Source organism: Dendropsophus ebraccatus, chromosome 7 (assembly GCF_027789765.1).
Source record: "Dendropsophus ebraccatus isolate aDenEbr1 chromosome 7, aDenEbr1.pat, whole genome shotgun sequence".
NCBI classification, from domain to species: Eukaryota; Metazoa; Chordata; class Amphibia; order Anura; family Hylidae; genus Dendropsophus; species Dendropsophus ebraccatus.
Genome location: NC_091460.1, coordinates 89,248,825 through 89,262,746, shown reverse-complemented (window position 1 = coordinate 89,262,746; position 13,922 = coordinate 89,248,825). Strand labels below are relative to the sequence as shown.

The 13,922-nt window shown below is 44.4% G+C and overlaps 2 protein-coding genes across 2 annotated transcripts in view; one reads left to right on the top strand and one right to left on the bottom strand.

Annotated features, from left to right (window-relative positions):
- VMAC (vimentin type intermediate filament associated coiled-coil protein) overlaps positions 1 to 1,069 on the bottom strand; it is a 41,813-nt gene extending 40,744 nt beyond the window's left edge. Inside the window, exon 1 of the mRNA XM_069976632.1 lies at positions 574 to 1,069. Coding sequence (XP_069832733.1) covers positions 574 to 743 — 170 coding nt within the window. The 5' untranslated portion in view covers positions 744 to 1,069. The remainder of the gene's footprint in view (positions 1 to 573) is intronic.
- A 119-nt stretch (positions 1,070 to 1,188) lies between these two features.
- Positions 1,189 to 13,922, top strand: part of LOC138796897 (calcyphosin-like protein) — a 76,631-nt gene continuing 63,897 nt past the window's right edge. Inside the window, exon 1 of the mRNA XM_069976631.1 lies at positions 1,189 to 1,263. Coding sequence (XP_069832732.1) covers positions 1,190 to 1,263 — 74 coding nt within the window. The 5' untranslated portion in view covers position 1,189. The remainder of the gene's footprint in view (positions 1,264 to 13,922) is intronic.

Here is a 13,922-nt window from a genome sequence, read left to right as displayed (position 1 = left end):
TAGGTGGCCGTATGAGAAGTATATATGATTGTAGGTGGCGGTATGAGAAGTATATATTGTTATAAAGAATATATGATTGTAGGTGACAGTATGAGAAGTATATATGATTGTAGGTGGTGGTATGAGACATATATATGATTATAGGTGGTGGTATTAGAAGTATATATGATTGTAAGTGACAGTATGAGAAGTATATATGATTATAAAGTATATATGATTTTAGGTGACACTATGAGAAGTATATATGATTGTAGGTGACGGTATGAGAAGTATATATGATTGTAGGTGGAGGTATGAGAAGTATATATGATTTTAGGTGACGGTATGAGAAGTATATATGATTTTAGGTGACGGTATGAGAAGTATATATGATTTTAGGTAACGGTATGAGAAGTATATATGATTGAATGTGATTTGGTGAGGAGCTCACACTATGCAGCAACAGCTGTTGTAGCCCATCCCTGCAGGTAAGCAAAGGTGAGGCACAGGTAAGCACAGGAGAGGCATCCACCACTCCTAGGCAGGTACACATATCTTTACCTCCATAAAGCAGACATAGAGTTGCACACATACCTGTCTTTGGCATGGGACAGGTCCCTTAGTGACGCCTGGTATTGCTCATCCTTCCGGATAAGGCTCTCTGCTTGCTCTCTTACGGTGCCCTCCAGTTCTGCCACGTGGTGGTGTAATGCTGCCAGGTGGGCATTAGCTTCTTTAATCTGAATGGTGCTTAATGCAGACATGACTGCAAGCTTCTTAGGCCAGATCCATGAGGAGCGTGCAATCCTCAGTAAGGATCAAGGAAAGGGATCGTTTGCTGGGGGTCACTATATCCTTTAAGCATATGTTCAAGAATGAGGAATCCCAGACAGTCCAGAGCAGGTACTACCAACAGAGTGCAAGCTCTGCAACCCAGCACTCAGGGAAGTCCTGCTGTCTCCTCCACACTTCCAGCCAGGAGAAGCTCCATTGTGAATAAGATGTTAATGAGCCCTAATACCTGGAGACAATTACAAGAACAAAGAAGACAAGAAGTTAATGTCTAACTTTCAGTCAGGTCTGGAGTGAAGCTGCTTCTGGTGGGTGTGATGTCACCTTAAGGGGCTGAACGCTTCACAAAGGGGCGTAGCCTATTACATTATAGTATTACACTACACAGGAAGCAGAGATGAGTGTGTCAGGAGGAGAGATGTGTCTACATGTGAATGTTGGGAGGAGAAATGTCTCTACATGTGAGTGTTGGAAGAAGAGATGTGTCTACATGTGAGTGTCGGGGGGAGAGACGTATCTACATGTTAGTGCCGGGGGGAGAGATGTGTCTACATGTTAGTGCCGGGGGGAGAGATGTGTCTACATGTTAGTACCGGGGGGAGAGATGTGTCTACATGTTAGTGCCGGGGGGAGAGACGTGTCTACATGTTAGTGCCGGGGGGAGAGACGTGTCTACATGTTAGTGCCAGGGGGAGAGACGTGTCTACATGTGCCTGCTGGGGGTAGAGACGTGTCTACATGTGCCTGCCGGGGGGAGAAACGTGTCTACATTTTAGTGCCGGGGGGAGAGACGTGTCTACATGTTATTGCTGGGGGGAGAGACGTGTCTACATGTTATTGCCGTGGGGAGAGACGTGTCTACATGTTATTGCCGTGGGGAGAGACGTGTCTACATGTTATTGCCGGCGGGAGAGACGTGTCTACATGTTATGGCCGGGGGGAGAGACGTGTCTACATGTTAGTGCCGGCGGGAGAGACGTGTCTACATGGTATTGCCGGGGGGAGAGACGTGTCTACATGTTATTGCCGGGGGGGAGAGACGTGTCTACATGGTATTGCCGGGGGGAGAGACGTGTCTACATGTTATTGCCGGGGGAGAGACGTGTCTACATGTTACTGCCGGGGAGAGAGGTGTCTACATGTTAGTGCCAAGGGGAGAGACGTGTCTACATGTTAGTGCCGGGGGGGAGAGACGTGTCTACATGTTAGTGTCGGGGGGAGAGACGTGTCTACATGTTAGTGCCGGGGGAGAGACGTGTCCACATGTTAGTGCCGGGGGGAGAGACGTGTCTACATGTTATTGCCGGCGGGAGAAACGTGTCTACATGTTAGTGCCGGGGGGAGAAACGTGTCTACATGTGAGTTCTGGGGGGAGAGACGTGTCTACATGTGTCTACATTAAGCTGCACCATGGCAGCCAAATAAAGTGTCAGACAGTGCCCTGGTACACATACATCAGTGTTGGAAAGATGAATGTGATGAATTGTGTCTAGGAAAAACACCAATGATCCAGCACATTGAGGGTATCCTTTACACTGAATTCTTATTTTTTTAAAAATGTAACTTAGTGTATATGGGATATCCAAATATAGTGGGTTTATTGTGTACCACTTGAATTTATGCCTGTTCATCTTGTGCGATCTTTTGGTACCTATCATTATGGGAGAAGCAGTATAAGTCTAATGTATATACGTATAAAATGTTATAAGCAATGTAATATACTCCCATATTGTTAATATTCGTATTCAGCCTTTACTAATTCATGCATATTTTGTATATACAAATAAACATCTGTGTATCGAACATTTGCTACACACAAGTCAGTTCTTTTAATTATCTAATTGTAAACCTGGGGGTATACATCTGTGATATTTGAATGATGGTGTTAAAGGGGAACTCTGGATAAGGAAAACTTGTTTTCTATTAAAAGTACATTAAAAGTTATATAGATGTGTCTATATAATGTATTACCGTATCTGTGCGGTTCTGCCACACTGGTAGCTGATAGAAATCCAGGAAGTGAAGAAAAATGGCCTCTGTGCCAATCCACATTGTCTCCTGCTCCCTCTGCTCTCCCACCTTAGGAGACAAATCTTCCATGCCTCTGTCTCACCTTGTGTGTGTTTGCTGAGATCAGGCTGATGATGCAGACAGGGGGCAGGGCGTGATGTCACAGAAGGCTTGGCTGGATCCCCCAATCCCCTGAGTGGTTCACCATCTCTGACCGGCCAGAAGCAGGTTTTGCACTGATTTCTCTAATTGTGCAGACGTGTGCAGTGAAATTAGGGCTGTGTTCACACATGTTGGAGTGTCATTGCAGTACTGCAGCGTATTCACAAAAATGGTGCAGTAACACAAGTAAATGATGCTAAACTGCAGAGAGGATCAGAGCCTTATTGTGGGGCTCAAATATCAAGATAAAAGATGCTTGATCATAATATGTGCGTGGAAATGAAAAGAAAAAAAATCTAAAAGTTCTTTACTTTATTCCAATATCAGTGTTACAGGTAGAGAATATAGTGTCCTGTGTGGTGTTACAGGTAGGGAATACAGCGTGCTGTGTGGTGTTACAGGTAGAGAATACAACGTGCTGTGTGGTGTTCCAGGTAGAGAGTACGGGGTGCTGTGTGGTGTTACAGGTAGAGAATACAGCATGCTGTGTGGTGTTACAGGTAAAGAATACAGCGTGCTGTGTGGTGTTACAGGTAGAGAATAGAGCGTGCTGTGTGGGGTTACAGGTAGAGAGTACAGTGTGCTGTGTGGTGTTACAGGTAGAGAATACAGTGTGCTGTGTGGTGTTACAGGTGGAGAATACAGCGTGCTGTGTGGTATTACAGGTAGAGAATACAGTGTGCTGTGTGGTGTTACAGGTAGAGAATACAGCGTGCTGTGTGGTTTTACAGGTAGAGAATACAGCATGCTGTGTGGTGTTACAGGTAGAAAATACAGTGTGCTGTGTGGTGTTACAGGTAGAGAATACAGCGTGCTGTGTGGTGTTACAGGTAGAGAATACAGCATGCTGTGTGGTGTTACAGGTAGAAAATACAATGTGCTGTGTGGTGTTACAGGTGGAGAATACAGCGTGCTGTGTGGTGTTACAGGCAGAGAATACAGTGTGGTGTTACAGGTAGAGAATACAGTGTGCTGTGTGGTGTTACAGGTAGAGAATACAGCGTGCTGTGTGGTGTTACAGGCAGAGAATACAGTGTGGTGTTACAGGTAGAGAATACAGTGTGCTGTGTGGTATTACAGGCAGAGAATACAGTGTGGTGTTACAGGTAGAGAATACAGCGTGCTGTGTGGTATTACAGGCAGAGAATACAGTGTGGTGTTACAGGTAGAGAATACAGTGTGCTGTGTGGTGTTACAGGTAGAGAATACAGCGTGCTGTGTGGTGTTACAGGCAGAGAATACAGTGTGGTGTTACAGGTAGAGAATACAGTGTGCTGTGTGGTATTACAGGCAGAGAATACAGTGTGGTGTTACAGGTAGAGAATACAGCGTGCTGTGTGGTATTACAGGCAGAGAATACAGTGTGGTGTTACAGGTAGAGAATACAGAGTGCTGTGTGGTGTTACAGGTAGAGAATACAGTGTGCTGTTTGGTGTTACAGGTAGAGAATACAGTGTGCTGTGTGGTGTTACAGGTAGAGAATACAGTGTGCTGTGTGGTGTTACAGGTAGAGAATACAGTGTGCTGTGTGGGGTTACAGGTAGAGAGTACAGGGTGCTGTGTGGTGTTACAGGTAGAGAATACAGTGTGCTGTGTGGTGTTACAGGTAGAGAATACAGTGTGCTGTGTGGGTGGGAGAACAATGAAATGATAAAGTACTGCAAATAATTCAGTAACACAATGAAACTGCAATGTGTGAACACAGGCTAGATGTTCTGCAATAGATTTGGGTGGTGAATGTGCTAAGGGAAAGCATTGCATTCTGGAACCTGTAGTACTGTGTACAACTGCTCAACCAGAAAGTGCAGAAACACAAAACAGAACAAAAAACCCCAAAACAAATGGATTTTTGGTAGTTTCAAAACTGGAATAGATAGGTAAATAATGCTTTAGGCTTCTGCAGAAGTTTCATTTTTTTAACCTCTACCTGGAGTTCCCCTTTTAATGGGAGGAGTATCAGTGAGCAAGAGTGCAAACACATTTGAAACACGTCTGAATTCCTGTGGGGTCCCTGTTAATTTGTAAGAATTATGGTCCTTTTACACAGAGCAATTATCGTTCGAATTTGCGCGATACTGGACCTGGACCTATTACACGGCCCGATAATCGTTAAACAAGGGCTGCAGGGACATCGTTACCGATGTCCTTGCAGCCCCATTAGCTATCCACGTTCCAGGGCTGCTGCTGCGGTCTTCTTCTCCACGGGTCCCGCGCGCTTTAACTTCAGAGTGGCCTGTCAGCTGACAGGCCACTCTGAAGCTAGAGCACGCAGGACCCAGGGAGAAGAAGACGACAGCAGCAGCCCTGGAACGTGGATAGGTAATGTATATCGTCAGTCGCCGGCCGTGCGCCGCTATTACACGCAGAACATAGAAATTACATGAAAATAGGTCCAAACCTATATCAACGATCAGCCGGTGATCGTTGTCATCGGCTGATCGTTGTATTTATTACATGGAGCGATAATCGGGCCGATTCTGCCGATTATCGTTCCGTGTAATAGTACCCTATGTGTGAGATGGGCTTAAGCAATCTTAAAACGATCGCAATAACGATTTTTTCAAACAATTTATCTCTTCAACTAAATGCTGATCGTTATAAAAATAAAATTGTTGCCTCAAAATTGTTAAATGATCGATTAGGCGAATTATCGCTTCGATAATAAAAATGCAATAAAAAGACTCTTTCATTGTATGTGCTGGACCATTGGTGTTTTTCCTGGAGTACAAGCACACAATAGCAGGAGTGGATCCTCAGCACCGATGGTTGCATCATACGAGTGAGCTGACATGCTACTTATCTGGAGAGATGTGCCTACATGTGACTGCTGGGAGGAGAGATGTGTCTATATGTGAATGCCAGGAAGAGAGACATGGCTACATTTTAGTGCTGGGGGGAGAGACGTGTCTCCATGTGAGTGCTGGAAGGAGAGATGTATTTGTATGTGAGTGCGGGGAGGAGAGACATGGCTACATGTTTCTGCCAGGAGGAGAGATGAGTCTCCATGTGACTGCTGGGAGAAGAGATGTGTCTATATGTGAATGCCAGGAGGAGAGACATGGCTACATGTTACTGCCGGGAGGACAGATGTGTCTCCATGTGAGTGCTGGAAGGAGAGATGTATTTGTATGTGAGTGCGGGGAGGAGAGACATGGCTACATGTTTCTGCCAGGAGGAGAGATGAGTCTCCATGTGACTGCTGGGAGAAGAGATGTGTCTATATGTGAATGCCAGGAGGAGAGACATGGCTACATTTTAGTGCTGGGGGGAGAGACGTGTCTCCATGTGAGTGCTGGAAGGAGAGATGTATTTGTATGTGAGTGCGGGGAGGAGAGACATGGCTACATGTTTCTGCCAGGAGGAGAGATGAGTCTCCATGTGACTGCTGGGAGAAGAGATGTGTCTATATGTGAATGCCAGGAGGAGAGACATGGCTACATTTTAGTGCTGGGGGGAGAGACGTGTCTCCATGTGAGTGCTGGAAGGAGAGATGTATTTGTATGTGAGTGCGGGGAGGAGAGACATGGCTACATGTTTCTGCCAGGAGGAGAGATGAGTCTCCATGTGACTGCTGGGAGAAGAGATGTGTCTATATGTGAATGCCAGGAGGAGAGACATGGCTACATGTTACTGCCGGGAGGACAGATGTGTCTACATGTGAGTGCTGGGGGGAGAGATGTCTACATGTAATTGCTGGAAGAAGAGATCTGTGTACATGTGAGTGCCAGGGTGAGAGAACTGTCTACATTTAATTGCTGGGTGGTGAGACGTGTCCACATGTGATTTCCAGGAGAAGAGATGTGTCCACATGTGCATGCCAGGAGAAGAGAAGTGTCAACATGTGAGTGCCGGGGGGAGAGACATGTCTATATGTGACTGACGGGAGGAGAGATGTGTCTAAATGTAAGTGCTGAGGGGTGGAGCGATGTGTCTCCATGTGGGTGCTGGGGGGGGGGGGGGAGGGAGACGTGTCTACATGTGACTGCCGGAAGGAGAGATGTGTCTCTGTGTGAGTGCTAGGGGGAGAGATGTGTCTACATGTAATTGCTGGGTGGTGAGACGTGTCTACATGTAATTGCCGGGAGAAGAGATGTGTCTACATGTGAGTGTCAGAAAAAGAAAAGTGTCCAAACATGAGTGCCGGGGGGAGAAACATGTCTACATGTGACTTCCAGGAGACAAGATGTGTCTACATATGAATGCTGGCGGGAGAGACATGTCTACATGTGTCTAGATGATGAGAGATGTGTCTACATGTTAGTGCCGGGAGGAGAGATGTGTCTACATGTGAGTGCCGGGGGGAGAGTTGTGTCTACATGTGAGTGCTGAGGGAGGAGAGACATGTCTACATGTGAGTGCCAGGGGGAGAGATGTGTCTACGTGTGAGTGCGGGGAGAGACGTTTCTATGTTTGAGTGCAGAGGGAGGGGGGTGTAGGGAGAGATGTTGGTGCTCCACACACAGTATCAAGTGCCGTATACATACATAGTTATCTTATATCTCTATCAATACAAACCCCATAAGAGAGTACAGTTACATTCAGTGACTCATATGGGGCGTCGTCTCTGGAGTCATTCACTTTTCCTTTTTCCTCTTCATTCAGCCTGGGCTATGAATTCTTTCTCCAGAATCTGCAAGAAAAACTGCTAAGGCTCCTAGCTCCAGCACTTATAGTAGTTAGGTCCCCTGTGCCCCTATAGAGTAATAGGTCTCTTTGTGCTCCCATACAGCTTTAGGCTATGTTCACACTGCGTATATGTCCGGCCGCGACATATACGCGGTAAACTCCGGCCGGAGATTTACGCTACTTGCGGACGGCTACGTACGGACCGCGAACTTTCGCCTGTAGTCTACTTACGCTTCCCGAGCGCCCTACGTAGCGATCTGACAGCGATCTTTTACTTGGAAAGCTTCGCCTAGCCCCGGACACCCCACAGAACCTTTTGGATCGGCACAAAAAGCTGCAAAAATGAAGAAATCACCACTACGTACGGAACCGCATGTAACGCTACGGGCGTAAGTTACGGCATTTTCTTCCTCAAACAATGGTCTGGTTCATTTTTTACGGCGCCACGTACGATCCTCGCGTAAGTTCGTACGTAGTGTGAACTGTGCAGCCGTACATCGTATACTTTCCATTGTACGCAAACTGCGTAAGTCTCCAGCCGCTTATTCATGGAACGCACTACGCCCAGAAACTTACGTAGTGTGAACATAGCCTTAAAGAGGTACTCCAGCGGAAATCTTTTTCAGATCAACTGGTTTTAGAAAATTATATAGATTTGTAATTTACTTCTATTAAAAATCTCAAGTCATCCAGTACTTATCAGCTGCTGTATGTCCTGCAGGAAGTTGTATATTCTTTCCAGTCTGACTAAGTTCTCTCTGCCGCCACCTCTGATCATGTCAGGAACTGTCCAGAGCAAGAAAGTTTTCCTATGGGGAAGTTGCTACTGTTCTGGACATGGACAGAGGTGCCAGCAGAGAGCACTGTGTCAGACTGGAGAGAATACATTACTTCACAGCAGCTGATAAGTACTAGAAGACATTACATTTTTTAAGTAGAAGTAAATTACAAATTTATATAACTCTCTGACACCAGTTGACTTACTTGAAAGAAAAAGATTGTCGCCAGAGTACTCCTTTAAACCCCCCCCCCCCCCGTGTCCGCACATAATAGTTAAGTAATAGTTAAGTGCTCTCTGCCCCTATATAGTAGTAAGATTCCTATATAGTATAGTATATAGTATAGTATAGGGTTTGATCAGTTTATTTGAACTCGAAAAATAAAAGTTTGACGACCAAGACTTTTACCTGAACTTTGCATGGAACTGAATCACATTAAAGGGAATCTGTCAGCACCTGGAACCCACCACACATCACAGACAGCGGCCATTCCGTGCCGTTTTTACAGCGTGTGAACGAGGCCTAAAAGTGCAAAGAATTTTCCATCAGGTCCAGTTTTTTTTTTAATACAATGATGAGTAGAAGAAAATAACTATATATTTTTTATCCTCCTCATCATTGTAGTAAAAACAAAAATTTTAAGGAGAAGTCTGGCCAAAATTAATTTTTGATATGTAATTTTTGTGGCCCAAAGTTCCGGTCCGCATTGAATTAACTTTAAAGGGAATCTATCAGCACCCAGGACCCACCTGAGGCGCTGGAAGTGTGCTGTAGCTGGCAGTCCCATTGTGAGCATGGCACCTTTGGGTAATTTGTCTGTGGAGTGGATGCACAATCTGGGGTCTCCTACTGTAATGAAGAGTCAAAGAGGCGTTGTGCCTCACTGTTTGTGCCGCACTCTAGCACGCCTAAACCACTCCTGCCTCCTCCCTCTTCTTCATGAATAATCAATGCTGCCTGGCCTCCTGCTTACTCAGCTGTCAGTGAGTATCTGCCAACAGAGGACTGATCTGTCATGAGATATGGTTGAATCTCCCACCCTGTGTAGAAGCTGTAGTCTAGGGGTAAATAACCTGTCCAGAGATCAGCAACAGTCATTTCTTTGGTTAAAATACCCTGATGAAAAAGAAATATATTTATTTTTTATCTTTACTGTATCATTTTTAAAAGTGCAAAGAATTCCCAATCAGATCCAAATTAGCTTTAAAGGAGAAGTCCGGCCAAAATTAATTTTTGATATGTTGTTACTTATGAAAAGTTATACAAATTTCTAATGTACATTAATTATGGGAAATGCACATATAGGGCTATTTCCCTTAATTTAGTAGATCAGGAAGTGTTAGAATTTTCTCAGATCCAGTGACGTCACGACGAAAGGTGTAATTCCTATGGAGTGTCCAGCAGGGGGCGCTCTCTATATAGAAGTCTATGGGACTTTATTGTTTCTATGGATTTCTATGTAATGTAATGTAGTGTAGTGTACAGTGCTTTATTGAATGAATACATCTATGGAATACTTTGGGGAGCAAGTGTCCCTGCTCCCCAAAGTATTGCATAAATGTATTCATTCAATACATTAGGATATCACAGTAAGCCCGCCGATCCGCCGCATTTCCGTACCGGCTCCCGATGCATCCTGGTGTCCACACTGAAGCATCGGGAGCCGGTATATGAGAGCAGAGAGCGGCGGCCAGGCGGGGAGTCAGCAGTGCTATAGGGGGGAAGGTCTCCGGAAAGAGGAGGAGGGGGGAGCGCTCCTGTGTACTGAGTGGCTCCCCTCTGCGCCCGGTGGCATAAGCAGTGGCATCAGCAGCAAGTGATATCCATTACCCAGCTACAGCTCCCATCACCTGTTCATACTATAAGCAGATGATGGGAGCTGTAGTTCAGTGTATATGCGGCGGGAATGCGGCGGATCAGCGGGAATGCGGCTGATCGGCGTGCGGTGGGAATGCGGCGGATCGGCGGGCTTACTGTGATATCCTAATGTATTGAATGAATACATTTATGCAATACTTTGGGGAGCAGGGACACTTGCTTCCAAAAGTATTTCATAGATGTATTCATTCAATAAAGCACTGTACACTACACTACATTACATTACATAGAAATCCATAGAAACAATAAAGTCCCATAGACTTCTATATAGCGAGCGCCCCCATTCATTCAATACATTAGGATATCACAGTAAGCCCGCCGATCCGCCGCATTCCCGCCGCACGCCGATCAGCCGCATTCCCGCTGATCCGCCGCATTCCCGCCGCACTCCCGCCGCATATACACTGAACTACAGCTCCCATCATCTGCTTATAGTATGAACAGGTGATGGGAGCTGTAGCTGGGTAATGGATATCACTTGCTGCTGATGCCACTGCTTATGCCACCGGGCGCAGAGGGGAGCCGCTCAGTACACAGGAGCGCTCCCCCCTCCTCCTCCTTCCGGAGACCTTCCCCCCTATAGCACTGCTGACTCCCCGCCTGGCCGCCACTCTCTGCTCTCATATACCGGCTCCCGATGCTTCAGTGTGGATACCAGGATGCATCGGGAGCCAGTACGGAAATGCGGCGGATCGGCAGGCTTACTGTGATATCCTAATGTATTGAATGAATACATTTATGCAATACTTTGGGGAGCAGGGACACTTGCTCCCCAAAGTATTCCATAGATGTATTCATTCAATAAAGCACTGTACACTACACTACATTACATTACATAGAAATCCATAGAAACAATAAAGTCCCATAGACTTCTATATAGAGAGCGCCCCCTGCTGGACACTCCATAGGAATTACACCTTTCGTCGTGACGTCACTGGATCTGAGAGAACACTTCCTGATCTACTAAATTAAAGGGGTTGTCCGGCGATAAAAAATTATTCACAGAATAACACACATTACAAAGTTATACAACTTTGTAATGTATGAACCAAGTAAACGTGTTGGACATGCACAACCCAATATAAATGATGAGTGCTAAATGGTAAGCATATAAACCAATATAACTATATTAAAGAAACAGCTATGCCAAAAAACCATAGCACACCAAAAAATCTAATAAATAAAAGTACTTTATTATGACAGGTACAATATTAAATATTAATGATCCCACAAACTAAAAACAATTAAAATATCAATCCCACAGGGGGGTACCCGGTATAGTACCACCCAAAATGACACCCCAGTTTAAGTATATCACACACCCTGTATAGATAAAGTGCACGTGCAGTACATTGGTGTTCTATAACATGGTGTCAATAATCCACAATAACAATATATAAATGCACTAGAAAAAGGTGTAACCTAATAAATATGAGAGGCCAAAAAGCAATATCACCTAATGTATAAAAAGTCATGTGCCAAAACAGTGAAAGTCAAAATCAGACCAAAATAATAGGATACCACCATAAGTAACAAACAACAGGGTGGTGATGGGGTGTCAATAAAGAGAGCCCCACGCGTTCCGTCCGCCCAAACCGGACTTCCTCAGGGGTACTGTACATAGGTTAGGGACCGTTATTTATACAAAACATATATTTCAAACGATTAAATAAATCATGCCAATAATTGATAATACCTGTTTAACGGGAGCTGCCCATTGCTCAATGCCGGCTCCAAAATGGCGCCGATAGCGTGACCCATGCGTGAGTGCGCATGTCCGGTTCAATACGGTCACATGACCATGTCTGTCAGACTCTAAGTCACATGATCGCGTAATGTCACATGATCGCTGTAAAACAATATATTTGTAACAGCCATCCAAGACAGGTTCCGTATAACTGTATTGGGTATACTGCAATGCAATACATTACATTATAGTTATATTAGCTCCGAAATAATTACAAAGAGTATATGTATTCATGCAGACTCCAGGACGGTGCCAATGGCATATTCCATGCGTAAATGCGCATGTCCAGTTCCTTTGCGGTCACATGATCGAGTCGGTCTGACTCTAAATCACATGATCGCCATTGACTACTACAGAGTCACATGATCACTGTTGAACGTTAAGTTAGTAGCAATTAACAAAAAACAAGTATCCCATTATGTTTAAAGCAACTAACAAAAGACGGGTTTCACATAGTCGCAACAGATATTTTGTAATAGAACGCACTACATTATTATTATAGAAAACATATATACCCATGAATTGTAACGCCGAACTATATGCACACACCGGTGTCAAAACATGTACGATACAGTAAATCACTGAATATACGCATGCGCCAGCACCAAAAAACATCCAATGCAAACCATTATTATCAACTTCAGTAATTGAACTGCGAAATATTATGGAACAATATCACTCCATGATGTCGCCCTACAATAAATGCGTGATACAGTCACCTATAGGCACCTACGGTCAGTCAGAGCATGGGCAGCTCCCTAAATGTATATATAGTAAACAAATGTATCAAAAAATCATATATATTTACACGTATGTACAGCCATTTACAGAAAAAGCCTGCACCCGAGAGACACGGCGAGGCTACAAAAGATGGAGCAAAAAACATATAGAAGTAGAATAAATCAACATTTCAAGTGGTGGATGTAAGGCCTACAAAGTCTATCGGGTGGATAGATACATGTTTATTCATCATTTTAGGCAAATAGTCCATTTCACAAACAAAAAGTCCAATTGTGTTGTTCTTCACGGATGAGTTCTTCAAAAAAAGGTAAGGGTCATCCAATCATCCTCTTCTTTCCAGTAGGAGAAAGATGAGGGAAGAGAAGGGGGTACCAGGAAAAATGCAGGGTACCAGTGGAATCCAATCATCATCATCTTTCCAGTAGGAGGAGGATGGGGGGAGGGGGGGGGGGGGGGAAGGGGGTCGTAGGGTAGGGGGGTAAAGGGGTAATAGGGAAAATGCAGGGTACCAGTAGAGTAAACGAGTCCGAGATATATCTATCAGAGACGCATAGTCACGCATGGGTCACGCTATCGGCGCCATTTTGGAGCCGGCATTGAGCAATGGGCAGCTCCCGTTAAACAGGTATTATCAATTATTGGCATGATTTATTTAATCGTTTGAAATATATGTTTTGTATAAATAACGGTCCCTAACCTATGTACAGTACCCCTGAGGAAGTCCGGTTTGGGCGGACGGAACGCGTGGGGCTCTCTTTATTGACACCCCATCACCACCCTGTTGTTTGTTACTTATGGTGGTATCCTATTATTTTGGTCTGATTTTGACTTTCACTGTTTTGGCACATGACTTTTTATACATTAGGTGATATTGCTTTTTGGCCTCTCATATTTATTAGGTTACACCTTTTTCTAGTGCATTTATATATTGTTATTGTGGATTATTGACACCATGTTATAGAACACCAATGTACTGCACGTGCACTTTATCTATACAGGGTGTGTGATATACTTAAACTGGGGTGTCATTTTGGGTGGTACTATACCGGGTACCCCCCTGTGGGATTGATATTTTAATTGTTTTTAGTTTGTGGGATCATTAATATTTAATATTGTACCTGTCATAATAAAGTACTTTTATTTATTAGATTTTTTGGTGTGCTATGGTTTTTTGGCATAGCTGTTTCTTTAATATAGTTAACTTTGTA